The sequence below is a fragment of the Xenopus laevis genome, chromosome 6L, assembly GCF_017654675.1.
Source record: "Xenopus laevis strain J_2021 chromosome 6L, Xenopus_laevis_v10.1, whole genome shotgun sequence".
Taxonomy (NCBI): domain Eukaryota; kingdom Metazoa; phylum Chordata; class Amphibia; order Anura; family Pipidae; genus Xenopus; species Xenopus laevis.
Genome location: NC_054381.1, coordinates 141,507,184 through 141,530,538, shown reverse-complemented (window position 1 = coordinate 141,530,538; position 23,355 = coordinate 141,507,184). Strand labels below are relative to the sequence as shown.

At 41.5% G+C, this 23,355-nt stretch overlaps 1 protein-coding gene across 4 annotated transcripts in view; it reads right to left on the bottom strand.

The window, feature by feature from the left end:
* Positions 1–15,684, bottom strand: part of grhl2.L (grainyhead like transcription factor 2 L homeolog) — a 48,856-nt gene extending 33,172 nt beyond the window's left edge. For 2 of the 4 annotated variants that reach the window (XM_018268178.2, XM_018268177.2), the window contains exons 1-4: positions 15,431–15,684; positions 4,170–4,356; positions 3,560–3,627; positions 349–736 (exon numbers count right to left, since the gene is read on the bottom strand). In XM_018268178.2, the coding sequence (XP_018123667.1) occupies positions 349–736; positions 3,560–3,627; positions 4,170–4,356; positions 15,431–15,450 (663 nt within the window). In that variant the 5' untranslated portion in view covers positions 15,451–15,684. Of the gene's footprint in view, positions 1–348; positions 737–3,559; positions 3,628–4,150; positions 4,357–15,430 lie in introns of those variants that run through there. The other 2 variants (XM_018268176.2, XM_041566572.1) reach the window with 2 other exon arrangements.
* Between the last annotated feature and the right edge of the window lie 7,671 nt (positions 15,685–23,355).

The window sequence follows — 23,355 nt, the reverse complement described above, 5'->3', positions numbered from 1 at the left end:
TTAAAAACTTTCCTGGAACTATTCTTGCTTTGCCTCCACCGAGAAGCTTGATGCTCTGGCATCTATTCTGCCATTCTCTTAATTAGGGTTGGGCGAAGACTTGACAGGCTGGAGACACTTTATATGTTCTATGTCCAGCCTATCAGGACTTTGCCCCTCCCTCTAGCATAATTTCATGGCTACAACAGACATGAACGCTTAAAATAAATGCCACTAAAAACAACTTTATGTATAAAGGTTTTTATCATTTAGTGGCTTTTAATTGTTCGTTCAGACATTTAGCTGTTACTAAATATACAATACTCGGCCAGCTTTATCCATAGTAATGGCATTAAAATGGGCACTGACCTCAGTGGCTTCTTTAAAGCTTTCATTGTAAGTGCTGTCTGGAGTGCTGCGCTGGTCATCCTTGAGGTAGTCCGAATGAGGAGTAATACTATGTACTCCATAGTGAGTCTGCTCAAAGATTACCCCTCGGGGTTCTTCTCCATCACTTCTGTAAGGTACGGAAGGGGCCATAAAAACTGGCGTGAACTCCTCTGCTTTCACTACAGTTACACCTGATGCAGGGGCAGGCTGGGGGCTTTCAGACAGACTGTTGGTGTATTTCTCTCTGCTGGAGTTCTCAACTGTATCACTGTTGAGCGACAGGTTTACAGGAACAGTTTTCAAGACCTGTACACGATTTTCCCCTGTGCTCAAGTTACTTGGTGTTTCATTGGCTGGAAGGCAATTTCTGTATAATAACAAGGAAATTAGAATTAGTGTCCAGCGGATATGCTGGTGCAGCATAAAAGCCAAATTTGATATTAAATCATCTCCCCCCTTCGAATCAGCGCTCCTTAGCGAGGTAAATGATACATTCTACAAGTCTGTGGAGAAGAAACCGGGATCACGCGGGAGCAGTGATCAGAGGGGGATACGAGTCTGGGTGAGCTCCACCATTACCACGCTACATTTTGCTGTATTTGTTTAGTCATGTTTGCTTTATAAACATGCCATCATTTGGGATAAAATGTAAGTAGATTAAACGGTTCAAGTCAATTAACTATGGAAGATTCTTTTCCTTAGACTTATGGTGGCCATACACGGGCAGACAAAGCTGCCGATATCGGTCGTTTGGACCGATTTGACAGCTTAACTGCCCGTGTATGTGGGCTTCCGACGGGTCTTCCCGATCGATATCTGGCCACGATATCGATCGGGAAGGTTGGATTTTTACCCAACCGACCCGTCGGAGCCTCTTGGCCGAACGTTCGAATTACCCCCGATATAGCCATGCCGTTAGTGGCATATCGGGGAAAGATCCGCTCGTTTGGCGATGTCGCCAAACGAGCGGACCTTGGAGTCTATGGCCACTTTAAGGATCCCCAACCTTTTTTACCATTGAGCCACATTTAAATGTAGAAAACGTTGGAGAGCAAAATGATCATGCAAAAAGTTCATAGGGGTGCAAAACAGGGATTTGATTGACTGTTTGGTAGACCCTTCGTGGACTTGCAGCCTTCTGGAGGCTCTGTTTGGCAGTACACAAGGTTTTTATGCAACTAAAATTTGCATGCAAGCCAGGAATTCAAAAAGAAGTACCTACTTTGAGGTCACTGGGAGCAACAACCAAGGGGTCGGAGAGCAGCATGTTGCTTAAGAGCCACTGGTTGTGGATCACTGATTTCAACCATACTGCTCAACCATCTGGGCATATATGTTCATAGGATCATTTTGACAGATAATCCTACAAGTCCGGTAGGTTAAAGATAACCAACCGTGATGGAAAAATTGCATCCATCTCTGTGGCTCCGCTTCACTTCTGTTCAACAACCCATGTAAAGATTGATGCAAAGGTGGCTATGCACATGTACAGGCCCTCGTATAGTGTCTGTCCCTCTGGTGGTTGGATACCATGCATGGTTGGGCCCATGTATGGCTACCTTTAGTGTATATTTATATCTCTGTAGGTGCACTCTTTACCAATGAAAAGATACTCTCGTATAAATGTATCTAGGTATCTAACATGTGCCAGTTGTGTTTTTTAAAACATAAATATTTATAAAAATATAACAAAGAGGCACCTATATGTAATTAGCATGTATTAAATAAATGCATTTAGACAATATAATAATAATTTATCTGTTTTGATTATATCTGTTAATACTAATCCTTTAAATGCCTTCTTTAGTTGACACTTTCCCTTTAACTGTACAGATGTTCTATTATTGGCCTTTATCTATGAATCTGTGAATGGATCAGCCTTGAGGTGTTTTATGAGTCTCCTTATCATAAGCACAGGATGATATGAAGACATAAATGGTAATTGCCATATCTGTAGCAAGTGAAATCTCCAAACCCTAAACAGGATATAGAGAGTGCCGTGGGCTGTAAATAGAGTGTCAGATATGGAAATTAACGGGGCAGTGTGTCACTTATTTACAGCTCCATGGCCCTACCCCTCCTAATGACTTAGGTATAGTGCTAAAGTGTCAGATGAGAAAAAAAGCCACCGTATCTTCATTCTTTTATTGATTAGGTTTTTTTTATATTCTAACAAATGTAAATGAATAATGATGTTGGATTATACATCTGGCATAAACTGAAGCAGAAATAAAACCGTAGCCTTGGTAGAGACATACCATAACATGATCCCTCCTCCCACTGTGCTGCCTGTGCTTACTGTACTTCCAACATACAATACACAAGCATGGAGAATGGAGTGGAGTGGCTGATTGCAGTTGGTTATTTGGAAAGGGTGTGAATAGCAGCTCCATGCGTGGGTAACGGCTCATGGAAGGACACACAGACTAAGCTGCTCATATCTTCTTAAGAGCATATTTACAGTAAGTTCAAGAGCTACAATTAATTATCAAAGTCAAACCATTACATATCTCCTAATATTCATGCAAACTGTTGACAATAAATATCTTTGCTAAAACTGCCGACAATAAATGTATATATAAATATATGCATATAAAAATGTTGAAAGACCGCACTCCACTTTGTGATAAATTAAATAGCTTTTATTGTGTACGTCATACATCGGATGTATGACATGTACACAATAAAAGCAATTTATTGTATCACAAAGTGGAGTGTGGGTATTTTTTAACAAATTTGTATACAACACTTTTGACCCTTCACCCAGATTTACCTAAAGAAGTCCAGATTCGAGTGTGGCTGCATTGATTTCAATATATATATATATATATATATATATATATATATATATATATATATATATATATATATATATATATATATATATATATATATATATATATATATATATATACACACACATATATAAAAATATACACATACATATATATATATATATATATATATATATATATATATATATATATATATATATATATACACACACACACATATATATATATATATATATATATATATACACACACACACACACACACACACACACACATACATACATTTGTTAGCCATTTATTGAAATGACAGACCAGCCCAAAAAAACATGCAATGAAGTGACCAATTAGAATTGGATATAACTAAGATATTAGGGCCTTGCAACGGGGATCTTTACCTTTTATCCTGATCTTCTTGGCCTTCACTTATTTTATTTAAAGATAACAACCTTTTCTCTCTTGGAACCTAAGAAAGGCAACAGGATTTTATGAACATCGAATGATAGTCATTATACAGAAATTCCGTAAAAAGTATTTTGAAGAATCCCTTAAAGTCCCGAGTAAGCATTATATAAGGCTGAGCTCAACAACCAAACAGGAATATAATATTTTCTTCCCTTTAAGTCAATTGCTTAATGCTTCTTTAAAATGCCATCATTGTTCCTGTGTGGAAGCACTGAGGATTACATGAGAAAGTGGATTCTAGATCTCAGATCTCAGCAGAGATTAGTCAGTAACTGGAACTACCGGAAGGGCATGATGGCAGCAAGAAAAAGGAGGGGCAATAAGGAAAGTTGAATTAGCCTGCGTTTGAGCAGTGTCTTGCAACTCTGTTAAAATGAAAAAGAGTCAAAGTGGTTGTACATGGGACAATCTTTGGGCTATCTGGCCAAGTGTCCAGCAGCCCTAACAGATGGATATTTTGAGGTTTAACCACATGGCACTGCGAAATTGAGGTTGAATAAAATTTTAAAATCTATTGTACAAACCATTCAAAAGGCCTCTAACCTTGTAATAATCGTACAATAGTCCAATGGCTGCAGCACTCTCCTCATCCCCATTTATACTCATCATTGCCTTTGTTGCAGCTGTCAAGGGATTTTCCAGGTATGACTTCCAGGCCTCATCTTCACTGGTGTAGGCGCGACGAGTATTGAACACAGCGTCATTTGGAACCAAGACCACAAGCCGTTTACTAAAAAGCAGGATTTATTTGTAAAAAAAAAACGTATTTGCTTTTATTTTTTATAAAGTACTCTTCATCACACAAGACTAACAAATCAAAGATTGAAATAAGCATTGTGAATGAAAGCTACTCAGCTATAGGACTTTGAAAGGGGTAAAAGACAGCGCTGATTGGAGGAAAAGATTCACTAGCAGTGGCTGATGGTGTCTCTGAGTATTTTGGAAACAAGTCAGCTCAGCATGGTAGAGAAAGTAAGACAGAGCACATCATGTACAGTACAGGTGGTATCACAAGAAAAGCCTTTACCTGCCCATATGTATCCAGCTCTAGGGGCTATATATACTGTAATATATTTATATACTGTTAGTAAGTTCAATGTTTACTCTGCCTCAGCTAAGTGCACTTATCACAAGTCTCATTTACAGAGGCACGTCCAAGTGTAAAGCACCATATTGGAAAAAATGCTAGAAACGGAGGTACTTGCACTCGTATACTATTTACTCCTTGAGCACCAATGTGCCAGTTCAGCCTGCTCAAATAAAATGCATGTAATTGTGCAGAAGGTGCAATGTAGTGGGTGAATAGATGAAACCAACATGGGTTGGCAAATGAGCCTTTCCTTCAGCTCAAGCATAGACTGAATATCAGGAGAACAGCCATTTAACATAAGGCAGATTCCCCAAACTGAATCCCATGACCTTATAAGGCTGTCCATTAATATCTATATAAAAATTATAAAGGGTTCTCTAAACTTTTTTTTATAGCTTTATTATTACGGTTACAATAAAGTGTTGCTTGGACATTGATGCCAATATTGTTGATAGTGTTCCTGGAATGGATATGCTTCAATGACAAGTAAATGGAATCATTCAACCATCAAAATAGATTACTAATTATAGCCCCTGCTAACTTTAAATGCAAAAATATAAATCTGAAATAAACTCGATTCACAAACTTTAAAAAGAGGGACAGCATATATAACAGGGCTCGACAGTGACAATCTACATCAGTGTTGGTCTATTTGGGGTCTTTGTTAAAGTAGAATGTCAATTATTAGCCATAGGTCAGTGTTGCTATAACTGGGAATACACAGGCAGATATTGCCAGATAAACGCAAGTGGCCCCTAAGTCAATCAATCAAGTTGTTGGCATATGCAATTCTCTTGAAAGTGGACCAAATCCATAGCCTGGTGTGTTCCTCATCCTTCCTGAATGATATCTGACCATCCCCCAATCAGAGATGCCTTTGTTTTGGCTCTACACACTGGTCAATATACAAATGGCTTGGTTAGGAGTCAGCAACTCTCCCACCTCCAATGTTGACCTTCTCTGTATATGTGCCTTGAGGCTCTGTTCTGGGGCCTCTACTTTTCTGTCTCTATCCACACTCCCTTGGTAAACTCATTAGTTAATTTGGCTAACAATATTATCATCATTATGCTGATGCCACTCAAGTCTATTTACTGAGACTGCTAAACAGCAGGTGCTAAACAGCATATAAGGCCCCCTGCGAAGAGCCAGCACAGTTACAACAAAGTCCAAAATAGCTGTAGCACCGTTTTGGTAATGCAAAAAGTGACTTTTATTGGCTCATTGCAGACTTCAAAACATGGCAACGTTTCGGGCCACACAGGGCCCTTTCTCAAGGCTTGAGAGCAGTGCCTGAAACTTTACAAAAACTGAAAACCAGCCATAACTCCAAATCATACTCAGTTAACCTCATTGTCTCTGTGTCTGTCTAATTATTTGACTTTTCTTTCCTTCTCCCAACACGCAACTACTGACCAAGCCATTGACCCTTTCTGTCTTATAGATGAACCTAGAACAGCATCTAAATCACCAGTGGGGCAGTCTTAACCTTTGTACTATCACCATCCCAGTTAAACACTCAGCTGAAAGGTTACAGACACATCTACATACACACCAGTTGCAATAATACAAAGGTAATGTCTGTTTTACTGTTCTTTTCAATTTCATTATCAAATGTTAAACCTCTGAAGTTCTTTAATTATAATTAGCGACGGGCAAATTTGGGGCGTTTCTCCGAAAAATTCGTGAATTTCCCACGAAATTTGCAAAATGGTGAAAAATTTGCAAAACGGCGGCGGCGTCCGTTTTTGGCGAAATTCCGCCGAATTTTCGCAAATCTATACGGCGGCAAATCACGGGAATTCACGCCTGTCGAATAAATTCGCCCATCACTAATTATAATGCATTCACTATCTTTTTGCCAACATAGAATTATACAAACCAACTCAGCAACCCTCAACTGCTACCAATAGAATGCTAGTATTTGTAGTTCCACAGCATCTGTAGGGAATAGGCTGCCCATTCATAACCTAGGGTCTTGGTAAGTGAGATTAAAGGATTATTTTGTTCAAATTATTGGGAATAATTCAGATCTGTGCAGCATCAACCAGCACCACAGCCACACAAAGTGCCACTGTGAGGTTAGCCAACACGATTAAGCATCATTTTAATGTGGCTGTTTAATGTTTTGATAAAGCAGGAGAAGTAGATAAAATGCAAGCCTCTGTGTTCATTATAAATTATCCTGAGTGTGGTTTAGAGAGGATTGAAGATCATAAGGTTTTGGGCTGGAGGAGGGACGCACAGGTTGCCAGCTGGCTTCAAATCAAAACTCATCTAATTGCCGTTACAATAACGGGCTGCAGAGAATGCACATGTTATACCAAGAGGGAATGACTAGGTCACAAGCAGGTGAATTCTGGGCAAGTGCCCCTTAGCCAGGACTCTCACTCAGTATGAGCATGCATGTGACCTCATATCCAGGTGCTGAAAGGACCAGGAGCAATTTTTCACCTCTTAGGAGTCCTGGTACCTTATCCAGGACACTTGAATAATCAACTAGTGACCTGGTTTTGGTGCCAAGAATAATAAGGGGTACAAAATTGCTCTAGATTCTTCTAGCAACACCATTTGGGCTTTGCACCAGATACAACATTGGGTGAAATGGGCAAAGTTGTGAGGCACAAGTAAGCCTGCCATAAGCAGGCAATAGATACAGGGCTCTCTAGAACCTTGTGTCCCATGGAAATGATCGCTTGTTCTCTCAGAATGATGTGAACATGCCAGGGGATTCCTATGTGCTGTCCATCTCTTGTGCCTACAGTATGTAGCATTATACATGATAATTTAATTTATTATAACAATATATTGTGTCAAATACTACTCTACTGCTATTACTTATGGTGCACCCAGTGACAGAATGCCTGATACTATTATGCAGCAGACCTAGTTGGCCATTCACTGTGTTTACTACAAACAAGAAGTTGAACGGCAACTGGAAGGTTTGAAAAAAAATTAGTAGATCTCAGTTTTCTTTCTGATATGCCAAATATATTTCAAATAAAAATCATAGCTTTACACAGTGCCATTAGACCATAATTACAAGTAACTAGGTGACATAGGAAAATCATTTTAGGTCCCCTGAATAAATTGGCAAGAATACGGATAAGGGCTCCATTGGACCCTTTACACTCCCTGGGCTTCACAGCATATTGTTACCTACTTGGTATTAGCACATTCAGGGCAATGTTCCTGCTGTAGCTATGCTTGTATAAAATAAACAGGTAAATTATTTTATATTTTAGTCTTCAATCTATTAGATAAATGCAAAGGTGAAACGGAAAAACGCTGGACAGATCAGGCACACTACAGGGCAAAGATAACAGCTTTGGCATGGATAGTGGGCTGCTAGCTGTTGGAAGTCACGTGTGGCACAGCTGCTAGGAGTTTGGCAAAAAGGGATGATTAATGAGGGTGGAGGAGAGGTGTTGGGTTCCTTATCAGAAGTGCTTAGTAGTTAAATGCTACATGGAAAACAAATTGTTTTACCTTCCAGGTAGTTATCTGCACAGTCAAGGTTTTATTTCCTTATTTACTATACAGGTTTGGGACCTGTTATCCAGAATGCCTGGGACCTAGGATTTTCTGGATAATGGAATTTGAATCTTCATACCTTACGTCTGGTAGAAAATAATTGAAACATTAAACCCCAATAGGATGGTTTTGCCTCCAGTAAGGATTGATTATACTGTATCTTAGTTTGGATCAAGTACAAGGTACTATTATATTAATACAGAGAAAAAGGAAATTTAAAAAAAATTGGATTATTTGAATAAAATAGAGTCTATGGGCAATGGCCTTTCTGTAACTTCTGAGTAACTGTTCCTATACCTGAACCTAATTCTCTTTAGGGCAGTAGTTCCCTTACTGAAGAGGAGACTGCAGCAATGGCTAGAAGTGCTCATAAAGAAGGTTGATAAAGCTTAGATATGGGGGGTCTATATTTGATTTTCCATATTCCATTACTGGAACTACGGTTAAATGGTTGATATAGCAATGTATTCTTATATCTGTAACTGTATTATGAACTAAGGGGAGCCCTCACCAAAGGTTCAATACTCAGAGGGGGGCATTATCCAAAATATACATATAAAAAAGTTTGCCCTCCTGTCTTAGCCAAGAGTGATTACATGTTATTGTATGGATGTATGTGGATGTATGTGCATGTACGGTGCCTATAGTGAGATTCTGCCGTGGTAAAGTGCAAGATTTGCCATTACTCATCATCAGACAGTGGTTACTGCAGTTGACAGATCCTGCATTCTACAGGCGAATTATGGGTTTAGGATTAGTCGCCAGAAGTAAGGGAGATTTATCGCTGGGCGACTAATCTCCCCGTCTGCCACCACTTTAGAATTCTCAGAGTGACACAAAAATATTCTGCCTCTGTCAAAGAAAGCAATATGGCAGCTAGAAAGAAAACGCAGAAATTTTCAGTACATAAGTATAGCTAGACATGCAAATTGCTGCATGGTAAACAGACTTTTTCACCATCTACAACTATATCATATTCTCAGGCTGGTTTTTCTACAATGACATCAACTTATCAAGTTTCCATGAAACGCACAGGGAACTCACACCTTACAGGAGTGCAGTGTTTAAAGGCCAGCCTTTAAAACAAGGTCCGATCTGGGGGGCCATGCTGACTAGGGATGACTAAACTACTATGGTTTAATTCCGGCATCCACTGTGGAGTTTAGTTTTCATTTAAAACTTCACCTAGACTATGGAACCTAGCATGATTGTCCTTTTGTGCACAGAAGCAATTACTGTTGTAAAATATTCTCGTCACTTGTGTCACACAACTCCTTGAAATTTGTGTATTATAAGAGTTTGTGTACCCCCTTTATGAAAATATAAAGATATTAGACGTTGCCTTGAAATTCCTTCACCTGTATAAACTCCTAGGAGACTTCGAATATCCTTATAATACACAGTCATGTATTTCCTGAAAAATATAACTTTGTAAACGACTGGCCAGGTCGGTAAAATACAAACCAGGTGGCAACCCTAGTTGTGGCTTATATCAGAAATTTTAGGGAAGCATCATTCAGGGGATGTAAGGAGGTAACCATACCTACTGTCAGAAAGTGTACCTACAGTATGCCCTGTGAGGAAGGATATGTTCCTATAGGCCAAGGGGTAGTGTCATTATTTCCTGTTCCAAGTTTGTATGAAGGATGTGCTGGATTGAACCCTAAAGTAATTCAAGCCAAAGTAAAGTTGGGGAAAGGGACGCAACTTGAGAGTGAGGCTTCCAGTTAGTGGCCATTAGGCCTTTTAAAACTCACTCTAACAGCCAGGGCAGCCATCAGGGGGGACAGGGGGAGAGTTGTAGGGGGCCCCCAAGGGTAAGGGGGGCCCGGCCACGCCACACTTACTAGATGGGCCCCCCATCTTTGTGAGAGCTGCTGACTTCCGGATGCCATGAATGTTTGAGGGGCCCTGGCCACCAATTTTCTTATAATGTGTGTGTGGGGGGCCTGGTCACCAATTTTTTTTTCTCATGTGGGGTCCTAGCCAACAATATTTTTTTAATGGGGCCACAAATGTTTTTTTATGGAGGGCCCTGACCACCAATATCTTTTTATTAACATGTGGGAACCCTAGCCACCAATATTTTTTTTATTTTTTTTATTGTGTGGTGGGGGGGGCGGATCTGTGGGTTGGGGAGGGCAGACCTGTAGGTGGGGCTTGCGGTGGGTGCAGCCCAGGGGGCCCAGGAAATTTTGTCGTATGGGGCCCTGCGATTTCTAAAGGTGGTCCTGCTAACAGCTGCAAGATAGACAAGTAAGCTACTAATTACAGCTTTGTGGTCCATCAAGGAGATCTTGGGTGGGGTATTTACCCAAGTGACACTTATCAGTCTGTAAGGTCACAAGTGGGTATGACCATGGGAAATCTTTAGGCTCAATGTATGACTGCTCAAGCCTTTCAATTCAAGCAATCAGGAAGGAAACCCCATGAGAGTTAAGTAACTCACGAAAGGTTTCGTGGGAAAAATCCTTATTAGTTGAGGTTTGTTTCCCCAAGTGGGCTTACTGAAATTAAAAAAAAAATTAAAAAAAAAGCTTTTAGGTTCCTTAACGCACATGGGGTTTCCATCCCGATTGCTTGAGCAGTCATAAGAAGAAAGCACACTGGCACACAAGACTTTTCGGGGCACGCCCCTTTGTCAAGCATGCTTGACAAAGGGGCGTGCCCCGAAACGTTGCACTTCCGGTATTAAAATGTTGCATGGTTTTCACCTGCAATCACAGTCTTGTGTGCCAGTGTGCTTTCTTCTCATGAATAATTGAGGTTGCCGGTTACCTCTATCACTGGGCACCAAGCAGCTTTGAATTTATCTTGAAACACGGGTGTGCGGGAGCTCCGTATACAATTGTATTGAGTAGTCATAAAGCAGCCCCCTTGGTGTGAACCTTGGAGCACACTAGAGCAGACACCTGTGGTGTATTGACCATTAGAACTCAGTGTATGATTTTATATTGCGCCACAAATAATTGGAGTACAATGGGATATCTTTTATTTTACTTGTTCATCAATATTATATTTAATGTTCCTGGTTATGAACCACTGGCGGCAACATTTCTGTGTTAAAGAGAATGTGTTAAGAGTTATTAGTTCAGCCTGGAGACCCTTCCTCCAATACTTCTGTGATGCCTAGCTAAGGTAAGGCATCTCATGAAAGCAACTGAAAATAGTACCATTTGTATCTATAGGGCTACAATGAACCATAACCTGAGGGGCTCAGGAAAAGGGCTAAAGTGGGCCAAATGGGTAGCACAATGGCCATAGGTCTTGCAAGTGTATGTTTTTATTATAAATGTGCCCTGTAGTGCTGTCAATTAGTAGCAATAGTATTAGATCTGGGTTGGTTTATGAAACCCTGTCATACTATGGCACCACTACCAAGTCCCAGTCTGATATGGGCCTGGAGAGGCTGATGTTAGAACCATACACAGGCTAAATTGTTACGAATTCAGTGGAAAAAAAAGCAAAGACACGGTAGGGAGTCCCCTTAAATGTAAATAAAATGAATACAACTCAGTCCTATGCGTTTCACTGTTCCTGAGGAAGCGTGACGTCTAATCATGTGAAATGTGTTGGACTGAATTGTATTTATCTGTTTTTCTAAGTGCTGTACCTACTGTATATTGGTTATATGTTTAGTGTTGTATTCATTTAGATTTGCTACACTATCCACTGGCTTCTATGGTTTATGTCCAACCTGTGGAACACTAACATTTTTTTCCTGCTGTGGCATTTGAAGATCTGCTGCAGGACTACATGCCCCTTTATTCCTTTCCATTCGGCGTAATACTGGTCCATACCTGGTGAGTAGGCTGACTCACTGCGTGTGCGGTAAAGGAGACATTAAACAAGTGCACAAGTCACTTAAAGTGGATTTTATTGGTCATTTTTCACCCATGGGGTCCATTATCCGGAAACCCATTATACAAAAAGCTCAGAATTTCAGAAAGGATGTCTCCAATGAAGTCCATTTTATCCAAATAATCCAAAATTTTAAAAATGATTTCCCTTTACTCTATAATAATAAAACATTAGCTTGTACGTGATCCCAATTGAGATATAATTAATTCTTATTGGAGGCAAAACCAGCCTATTGGGTTTATTTAACATTTACATGATTTTCTAGCAAACAATGTATGAAGATCCAAAGTATGGAAAGATCCACTATCCGGAAAACTCCAGATCCAGAGCATATTCTAGATAACAGGTCCAATACCTGTATACACAATTTGAATAACTTACTACACTATATAGTGAATAAAGTATCCCCTATTGTAAAATATAAGGATATCATAAGTCATCGAGGAGTTCCATAACCATATAAAAACACGAGGCCGAAGGCTTAGTGTTTCTTATACAGGTCATAGAACTCCGAGGTTACTTCTAAAATCTTCATATTTTCCAACAAGGGGTACTTTATTTGTTAAAATATACAAGTTTTAGTGAGTCATGTGACAAAAATGACATCACTACTCACCATTTATAACTGATGACATCACTATTCACCGTTTAAAAGCATAAAACTTACAGGATATTCATGGCTTTTGTGTATCATACAGTTTTTATTTAATTTGCGCTTCATTGTATTTTTACTACTTCTATATCATATTTGGGACTCCTGCACAGATGGGTTGATTCAGGAACCTGCAAGTCTCTAAATGTAAATTGGACATTTGATTGTGAAGATGACATTTTAGAGCTGAACATTTGTTTAACTGTATAGATCAATAAGGCTCCCTGGTTAGAATGATCTTGTCCAAGTATTCAACTGAAATATTAAATGAAGGTAAAGTGAAGCTATTCTAATTAGGAATAAGGAACATAATGCTTTTAACATAAATATGGGGGGGGGGTGAATGACAGTAGGGATCAGTTTCCAAATCTGCAATGTCAATTTGGCACACGTATAGGTCTGTATTCACGGCACAAATATCTACATTGCGAGGTCACATTAATGACCCCTTCTCTCAGTAATAATAATAACATCCCGGCTACCTCTGCACTATTGTCATTCCAGAAATGTTGACTTCACTATAAGCCTGTCCCGACTTGCCGCGGTTTCAAAAGCAGAAGTCTCCTCTCCTCTGAAAGCTCGGGGCATCGTACAGCAACAACAGAAAGACCATACAGATTGCAGATTAAAGGAAAACCCTGGAATGGCTCCACAGCTTAATCAGAACATTACGACTTCAAAGGATAAGTTAATTTTCGTTTGCATTTAGCCTACCAAACACGAGGAGATGTTTTCCACACAATTTAATGCGTCTTCCAAAAGTCAATGATCAATGTGCATTTACTTGGTGGAGAACAATGGGTTTCCATGGACTAAATTGAGGACAATACTTAAGGGATGAAAGACGGAGGGGCCCGGGACAGGATATTGAATGTCAACGAGCAGCTCAAATCTTCGTACTCTCAATAGAGAAGAGCATTGACTGGAGCGGCTCTGGCAAAGAAGTCTACCACTTCGAAAATCACAGGATAGCTTTCAGTTTGCATAGTAGAATAAAGGTGGCCATAGACATAGAGATCCACTCATTTGGCGATGTTTTCAAACAAGCGGATCTCTCCCCGATATGTCCACATTGAAGTGGGCGATACTGGGCTGATCCGATCGTGGGCCCTAGAGCCCAACGATCAGATCATAATGCATCCGAAACGGGGGGTGGTCAGATCGTGGGGCCACATAAAAGCACAGATGTGGCAGTGACTTTTCGGGCAGATATCGATCGGGGAAGCCCGTTGGATGACCCCACACATGGGCCAATAAGCTGCCAACTCGGTCTGTCGGCGGCTTTTATCGGCCCGTGCATGGGGGCCTTAAGCTAAAAATATAATAACAGAGCACAGATATCAGTGGGAAAGGTATAAAAGTTAATATTTTAATATTTAACATTTCACACATGGTCGTTAAAGGTCTTCCACCAATTTCAAAACTGAGCACATATAAGTTCTACATTCTGAATGGAGCAATTAGCTTTGAAGTGTTCTGCATGGCTGCACAGAAAATAGTGCAGTAAATGAACAGCTAATTAGCCATGTCACGTATGGATTTAAATATATATGCAACTTGGGATGGCAACCCCAGTCTATCACTACTATATATACATTATAAGGGCTATAAAGTACCTGAGGGTGGATCGGTAGCATTACTGACCTTTGCAATCTATAAAGTATATAACAATGATTTAGTCGCATTGTAATTGTATCCCTATGTATGTTTGTTTTTCCTGAGAAAAATCACCATGGAGCGATCGAAACATTGGATTTTCTCTAATAAATCTATTTGCACATAGTCCTGATTAGTGTGGTACTCAGTCCTGCTGTTATATACATTAAAAAAATTAAATATGACTTAATAAATGGACACTTACATTTGAGCCAGATTCAAAATATACAACATAATGCAAGTAAGGATCTATTTTTATATAAAGTCCAGATGGCATTAGGGTTATGTCCACCCTTGTGACTACAACAGAGATGCATCGACAAGACAACTAAAGTGCGAGAATCAGGTTTTATTGCTATACGCGGCTACTCTCAGTGGAAGCATAAAGTTTTCTTGCTTTGTCTGGGGTCCAACTTGTGGCCTTCTAACTCTTGCTGAACTACAACTCCCACCATCCCCTGCTAGATTGGGTGTTCCAAAACAGCTAAAGGGTTGCACGTAGGACGTTGCTTACTGTCAAGCAGCTACAAAGTTGCTAGTGTGAACCAGGGCAATGCATTATAGCAATCCTAGTCAGTGCAGATATATCCGACCAACAATAACAACAACAACAAAAGGAGAGGCATCAACCCATCTGCTACCCCAGGAACCTGACAAAAACCCCTAGAACATGGCCGTTTCAAAAGAAAAAGCCCTTTGTTCCTTGCACACAAAAGCCAATCTCTTTTCTTTTCTCAGGCCTGACCCAACAGATTAGACTGAGCAGCCCGGCTTCCACGCAGCCTCTGCAAGGCACAATAGTCCAAGGCAGGGGAGAAAAAAAACAGTAATTAAATAAAGGGAAAAAATCAAAGTTGATTGCAGAAAAGTTTGAATCAGCAGGATTCCAGGGCTGCCTCTGACCTCTTCCAGTCCAACAACAAGGAAAGAAAGGGAGGCAAGCAGGGAAAAAAAAAAAAAAAAGTTTCCCAGCTCCTGCCACCAGATCCCAAAACCAGTATGATCACTTACTTGTCCGTCTCTTGTGACATGTTTGATCCAATGAACTCCCTCTTTATCTTCTCCAGGCTCCCCTGGTGGAACTGGACTTTCAAGTCTGTGCAGGTAAAGGTGTGTGGAGTGTGCAAGGGGAAAGAGATGGCAGAACTAGAGCTACTGGTAATTCTTCTTTTTTTTTTTTCCTCCTTCCAACCCTTCCCCCCTCCCTTAAAGTTTTCTCTTTCCTGCTGAGCCAGAAAGGTAAGAAGCAGGTAGGCGGCCACACCTTCCTCCCCTCCCCTGTACACTCCCCTTTGCACACCTCCTGGGCTGCAGAAATGAGCAGAGTCCTGTGCCTTGTGCCTGGCTGCTGTGTGAGGTTATGGGACAGGTACACAACCCGTTTCCCTGCCAGGGGCTTAATTATAGGAGAAGCAGACCCTGTGACTGCTGTTGGGGTAGCAGTGGAGCCACGACCAATGAGTAGTTTCATGAAAAATGCCTCTTGCATCAAGGGTATTTGCATGTTTGCCCCCTGCTAACAAAGCCTGGAGTTAGAGATGAGCTTGGCCCTGGCAGGACTGGGCTACCCATCTAAGAGGGGCATAAAATACATAAATCAGGCATGTGCAACTTGCAGCCCTCCTGTAGGTTGAACTACAACTTCCACAATCCTGCTACTATTTCCCAATATAATATTTATTTGTATATATATTTTCCCCTCAAAGAGCCCCTCTGATAAGGAGAGCCCAAAGCAGATGCCCACAGCATGCTTCCAACTGACTTGTATGCCGCTTGGCCGTCGTGGGCGATTATTGGGTCATGTATGCTTACTGGGATGCACCCCATTAGTTACACCACTGGTGCAAAGAAGTGCTGTTCTTTACACCGGCTATAGACTATCAGTTAAGTACGCTTTGTGCATGCACATTCAGATTTCTATTCTTCAATTAGGATTTAATTATTGTGCCAACGCTGGGTGGCCCATGCAACTTGTGCCTGTACATGGATACAATAGGACTTTTTGGGATTCTAACACACTAGATGGGCAAGTGGCAGTGAAGCAACTAGAAAATCCGAAGACGCTGCTATCTATAGGTCCCCATAGACGCAAAGATCTTTCGTTGGTGAACGACCGATTTCAATGCAATCCGACCAATTCGTAAAAATTATCGTGAAGTTAGTGGGAATCGAACTGTCGTACATCTTACGATTTTTCGACAGAAAATTGATTGGCCAGGTTAAAAAAAATGTTATCAGTCCCAGTGCAATCTATCTATGTTTGCAGGGCCAAGCAGGCAGCTCCCCTTTGTTTTCCTGGCAATATCGCCTGAAATGGTCTTTTTAATTGATGGACAAATCGTACATTTAAATTATCGTTTCGAGATAATCGTGTTCTCACGATAACAAAAAGGTCTTTTAAAGATCTTTACATCCATGGCCAGCTTAAGGCGGATGGGGAATTGGTGGAGCTTCCACCACTCTCCCTTCTATTTTGATCCACTGGTTTCAGCGTTGGCTAAATGAGATGATTAATTCTGTTGACAAATTATCCAAAATGTTCTCTGATAGATAACAGGAATTGCGGCCTGTGCGCAACCCCCTAGCCATGACAAACTTGTGAAAAAAAGACTAATATGTTGGTGCATTGATTTCCCCGCTGCCCATCATTATGTTTTTTTTTTTTTTTTTTGGAATAATGGCTTGTTGTGGTATCTGTCCTCTGTGAAGGCAAATGGTTAAAAGGATGTAGAGAAATCTACCTGCAATGTCATCCCTTCAGCGCTTTCCCTTCCCCCCCAACAAATAATCCTCTCACACACCCTTCATTCCTTCAGGCTGTGCCTGTGTGCTGGGGAATATCACACTGACACTTGTGGTGTTACCTGACAGAGAGAGGGAACTGAGTCCATCTGCATTCTCCTGAATAATAATCCCTAGCCCTGCTTACGTGAGAACAATAAATACTTAGAGCAACATTCACGTAACCAGATAAAATGTTGGCTGGCGATATATGAGCTCCTGCCGCTGCCAGAATATCCAGCACCTAATCATACTCTGTGAGCTCTACCAACAGCCAGGGCCGGCCTTAGGCCAATTGGACCAATTGGGCCCAATTGGGCCCCGCACCTCTGGGGGGCCCCGCACCACAGGGCAGCACAGATAATATTTCCCTCAGCACATGATGCTGCCTGGCCTGCCCCCAACTTTGAGAGTCCAGCCCATCCCCAAATCCATAGGTCTAGCCTGCCCCCAACTCTCATAGGCCCAGCTTTCCTCCAACCTTGATAGGCCCTGCCTGCCCCCAATCCAACCAAGCCTGCTCCCAAGCTGAATCGGCCCAGCCCCAAACTAATTGGCCCAGTCCACTCTCCTATTTCCTCCCTCTCTCTCTTACCCTGTGTGCCCCTATTATGTTACCTTGTCTGCCCCTTTCCTTTCTATTTTGTGCCTGTATGCCCTTATTTTCCTAAATACTTGGTGTGTCAGTAGCCAGCAACACTTTGTCTAGGGGCCCCGCCAACATGGTCCCAATTGGGCCCCACATTTGATAGGACCAGCCCTGCCAACAGCCTTGTCATTTACAGATCCTATCTTAGGGAATCCATTATTATTGACTGATACAAAATCAGCTGAATGGGAGAAGGACTGATTACCGACACAATATATATAATATGGGTCAGATGCACAGCACAGCATGGAATAATAAATTGTGACTCGTAGGAGCTAAATCAGCATACTCATTTACAAGGACATTTTCCTAAAGGCAAATTAAGCGTTTCAATTCAGCTCCCTGGTTTGGGACTGATCTGTATTGGGAAGAAAAACTGGGCATCTATGGTAAGAGCCACCTGGTGACGTCTCCAAATGAGCGAGCCAAGGATCAGATCGTAATGGGGGCCTATGAAGATCCATCACTAGAGGACTGAATCAAGACATCAATGTGGTCTTCATCCGACAGCATATTCTAACGAGGGCTGTATTTAGATCTGATGCAGTGCTTACATCACTCTCCTTGTGCGATGACGTCATGCGGCGCATTCAGCGAAAGTGACTTCAGCATGCCGTGCACATCACGTTTCTTCTGCAGTCTTCCTCGGACCCCCTACCCCTCACCCCCTCAGCTCCGTCACCGTATTTCCTGTGGAAATTCATGGCGGAGGGTGGGGAGGGTTTTTCTTTTTTAAAAAAAACAAAACCGAAAAAAAATAGGCACCCCAAAACCATGCCGCCCTAGGCACAGGCCCTCGGGGGCCTATATATCAGGGCCGTTCCTGCCATGAGGCAAGGTGAGCACCTTGCCTCAGGCGGCAGTGAGCGACCAGTTACAAGGGGCGGCAAAAAGCCGCCTCCTGTAACTTTAAGAGCAGAATTTCCAGTATTTAAACCGAAAATTCGGCTCTGCTAGTGCAGAAAAATACGCGCTCATTGCACCAGCGATACCGCCTCTTTTGACCCGCTCCGACACTAAACTTTTAAGCATGGAGAGGGGGGCTGCATCGGGGTTGCAGCCCGCTGCTATATATAAATACCACCCTAATTCTAACCTGCCTAATTGACATCTGACTGACTCATCTATAAGCCAAGCGTGATGTTGAGAAGGCCCCAAACTGCCGACCGGGTCTGAAAGGGCTGAGCTGGCAGTTTTTTTTATTGACACCATGTGCTTTGAACTAATATTTGCTGGTGACTAGTTATAGTGAGGTTGTCAATGTCATTTATTGAGGCAGAGCCAAGTACCGTACTTCTGCAATCTTGGACCACCTACAGTATTTGAGATATTGTAGAGCAGTGATCCCCAACCAGTAGCTGGTGAGCAACATGTTGCTCTTCAACCCCTTGGATGTTGCTCTCAGTGGCCTCAAAGCAGGAGCTTAGTTTTGAATTCCAGGCTTGGAGGCAAGTTTTGGTTGTATAAAAACCAGGCGCAATGCCAAACCGAGCCTCAATGTAGGTTGATAATCCACATAGGGGCTACCAAATGGCCAATCACAGCACTTATTTGGCACCCCAAGAACATTTTTCATGCTTGTGTTGCTCCCCAACTCCTTTTACTTCTGAATGTTGCTCACGGGTTCAAAAGGTTGGGGATCCCGGTTGTAGAGTAAATGGTTTGACTACAAAATGCCATAAACTAGGGATGTAGCTGAATCCATATTGGATTTGGATGAATACTAAATCCACCGCAAATAACCATTCACATACTGATATGAATTCAAACCCTAATTTTCATATTCAAATTTGAAGAAAAAAAAGTGCATCAATTGTGATCACATTGAATTGTTATGGGGGTTATTTTGGGTAAATCCTGCATGAAATGTTCGAATTCAGCCAAATCTGGAAAGAATCTTAACTTTGTTGCATAAACTTTATTCTAATTCTGCCTGCTGTTCCTCCTATCATGCTCAATAGGCCGCTCCCACAATACAGTATAAATAACCCTAAGGCAGGCCTGGACTGGCAATCTGTGTGTTCTGGCAAATGCCAGAGGGGCTGCTGTAAGGTCCCATAGACAGTCACTATTTAGTGGGCTGGTGGAGGACTAGTTGAGCCTCTGTGTACTTGGAATGCCAGGGCCTATTTTGACTCCCAGTCCAGACCTGCCCTAAGGACACTTCAGAAGATTTTTAAACAATATTATTTGAAACCAAGTAGTTGACATTTGAAAAAAAATAGGATAATATTCGAAAAAACCCAGTGATGTAGTGATAGTAGACTGGCCTAAAACCCACAGATTGCTTGGGTGCGTCCAGTGAGCACTTTTTATACAGCTCCACCCCTTTCATGATGTCATAGCGGGGTTGGTGCAGGTCTATAAATATGAAAGTGTGCCCTTAGGGTTGGGTGCAACTTTTTGTTGACCCGCACATCACTACTGTGAAGCCCTCACTGTTTTATTTTTGGTGTATTGTGGAAGCAGGGCCTAATAAGCTTGAGAGGTAGGGTTGTCACTCAGCTGGTATTTTACAGGCTTTGCCAGTGGAAATATTGCTTCATGACAATATTAACAATAGGGAAAAACCCATACAAATATAGGAAAGGTACTTTTTTCAACAGATCCGGGTAGGAGTCACAAAAAAAGGTTGGGCATGGTACCTTTTCATAACTGATTTAGTTTTCACTGTCTTGTTTAAGCAGCTCTACTAGGGTCATGGATGGAAAGTTTGATTGAATAACAATTATCTCTGCACCAAGCAGAATGACTGTATCAGCAGACCCATTGGATGCCCAGGTCCTAGAAGAATAGTAAGCATATTGTGGGTATTAACTGAAGAACACATTTAAGGACATTAAAAGAACATGACTGTGACACCTGGTAGCTTTTGCAAATCCTTAAACAACTCCCTTTATAAAATATCTGTATTTTAGTGTAAAGTGAAGAGCAAACATACACCTGACAGGGACATTAATAATAGCTTGCTTGATATTTAAGATCAGATAATCCAGTCTGGGACCCTCCAAACAATGATGAAATTCTTCTCTGCACATGACAAATAAGGGTGGTGACACACGCTAAGATTCCGGGTGGATTAGTCACCCAGCGGCAAATCTCCTCTTCTTCGTGCAACTAATCTTACCTAGTAAGGCAACTTCGGAAAACTAAGCGCTCTGAGTGCCACCCTGCCGGCGATTTACATTCTAGCCAGCGGGAAGGCTTTTCGGGGAGATTAGCCACCCGAAGATTGTCGCTGGGCGACTAATCTCCCTGGAATTTTAGCGTGTGTCACCACTTTAAAGTGTACAAAGGTACATAGCAACAAGTCTCCAGATCATATCCACTGAAGCCTGTTTGTACTGAGATTTGTTTTTACATTTGCTTACAAAATGTGTTCCTTAACACTTTCCCTGCTGGTTGTCAGCTCTTTGATTTATGCTGTGTGTTGCCATGTAAACACTGGAGCAGCCTAGATCAAAGAACCAGCCGCGAAGTAGAACCAATGGGGCTAACACTACGGCCTCTTCATGCTGGAGCCCCACGTATTTAGCCAAGCGGCTGTACAATAAATTGGTGTATACAATGAACATATAGATTACATTAAAAAAAAATAACCAATACAAGACTAAACACAGCCCTGCCAAAAAGAGTTTACAATCTAGAAAGGAGAAGGGGTGTGAAACACAAGGTGTGTGGAATTAAGAGGATTAAACAATATGCACATTGCTGTGTAATGGATAGTGAAAATAGATATAACTGTCCCAGATGCTCAAACAACTTCAATTAAATAGATAAGTAAATTCCAACACAAGTATGGGACCTGAGGAGTGTGGGATAAGGGATTTTGGGTTGTTGAAGTAACAGGGATGACTAGATACAAGCTGAATAAGGGTAAGATTGGGTTTGAAATTGTATTTGCTGTCCAAGATATTCTTGGAATTACGCTGAACAACTGATACCACAAATGTCCCTATATCTACAACCTTGTTATGAGATAGGAGGGACCCTGACCAAAGGCTGGACCTCCAAGGGGGACTTGAAAGGAAAAACTCTGACAACTAATGGGCTAGACTAGAGCCATACATGGAGAATTTAAGGCTCAAGGTGACTTGTCATTTGCTATTGACAGTCTATCAGGCTTGTTTTAATTGGCTGTTCACAAAAATTTGTTGGCTAAATGCCAACACTGTAAAATGCGCCAGGAGGTCTCCCGGCATCCTTACCTCCCGGCGCGTCTCTTCCAGGGTGATGGAGCGCAGGCGCATCCGGCACTGACGTAACGTTCTTCAAAGTGACGCTGACTTCACTTCACCAGTGTCGACACTGAGCGTCGAGACCCTCACGTCATGACGTCATCATTTGGCATGGAATTTTAATTTTGCCGCCAATTCTCCATTTTGACAGTGCCCAAGCTGGCTTCTGTTTACAGATCCTGCCGAAGCGGTTTCTACTATTTGGAATTTCCTGGTTTATTGACTCCTGCCTGTTTTTGACTCCGATTCTAGTCGTCTGCCTCGACCCTTATTGCCTGTTTCGCGACTACGTCTTGCCTAATCCTTGCCAGTACCTCGTTTACAGACTGATACTATTTCACGCTTCAACTCCTTGTTGGTTCCGCAGCAGAAAGCCCGGGGCCCCAAAAGGGCGTCGGTGAACACCGGAATCCACAGGGGTTCCCTGTGCATCTAAGTGTACCCACTGCTTCCAAGGTTACTAATGGACGAGCAAATTACAAACACACAGTACATTCTGGATCTTGACCATCATCTGTGTATGGAGAGAAACATACCGGTACATATTTATATGTAATAACAAATATTCTGAAATATCATACATTCTGCTAATTTAAAAATGATAATTAAAATATTTATAAATGGCTACCTGCTTAACAAGCACCCATGGGTGACAATTATACAGAACAGTATATTCATGACCACTGGGGGGGTGATGTTCACTTTGGGGGTTATGTAATAAAATGCACTAATTTTGCCCAGGAGCAGTAACCCATAGCAACCAATCAGCAGGCAGAATTCAGTGGTCACCTGTTCAAAAGCAAAAATGTTATTGGTCTCAATGAGTTATTGCTACTGGGCAAATTGAGTGCTTTTTATTACACATGGGGGGATTCTCTTTAAGTAGAATGCAAGTGCAGTAGAGAAGGTTAGTAAAACTTTGTTCTTGTTCTATACATTTACATGGAAAATAAACCTAAACTAAGCATTATATATAAAGAGGGTATACAAAATCTGTAATATTTGCATAATGCTTGTGTACTGTTCTACACCTGGATCCGCATTTGCATTGCTGTTGGTGGTCAGTGGTTTACAAATACACAAAGGAGGGGAACATGCGTGTAATGTGAACCTTTCCATTGTGCGGTATGAAGGCGAAACAAAAAGCTGTATATATGCCCCTATGAGACGCTTTTGTACTGCAAGCTGGGCATTGTTTCCCTATTTTTTAAAGGGCGTACAATAGATAAGCTGTTGCATGACTATTATAAGTTCTGCTAACACTTTAG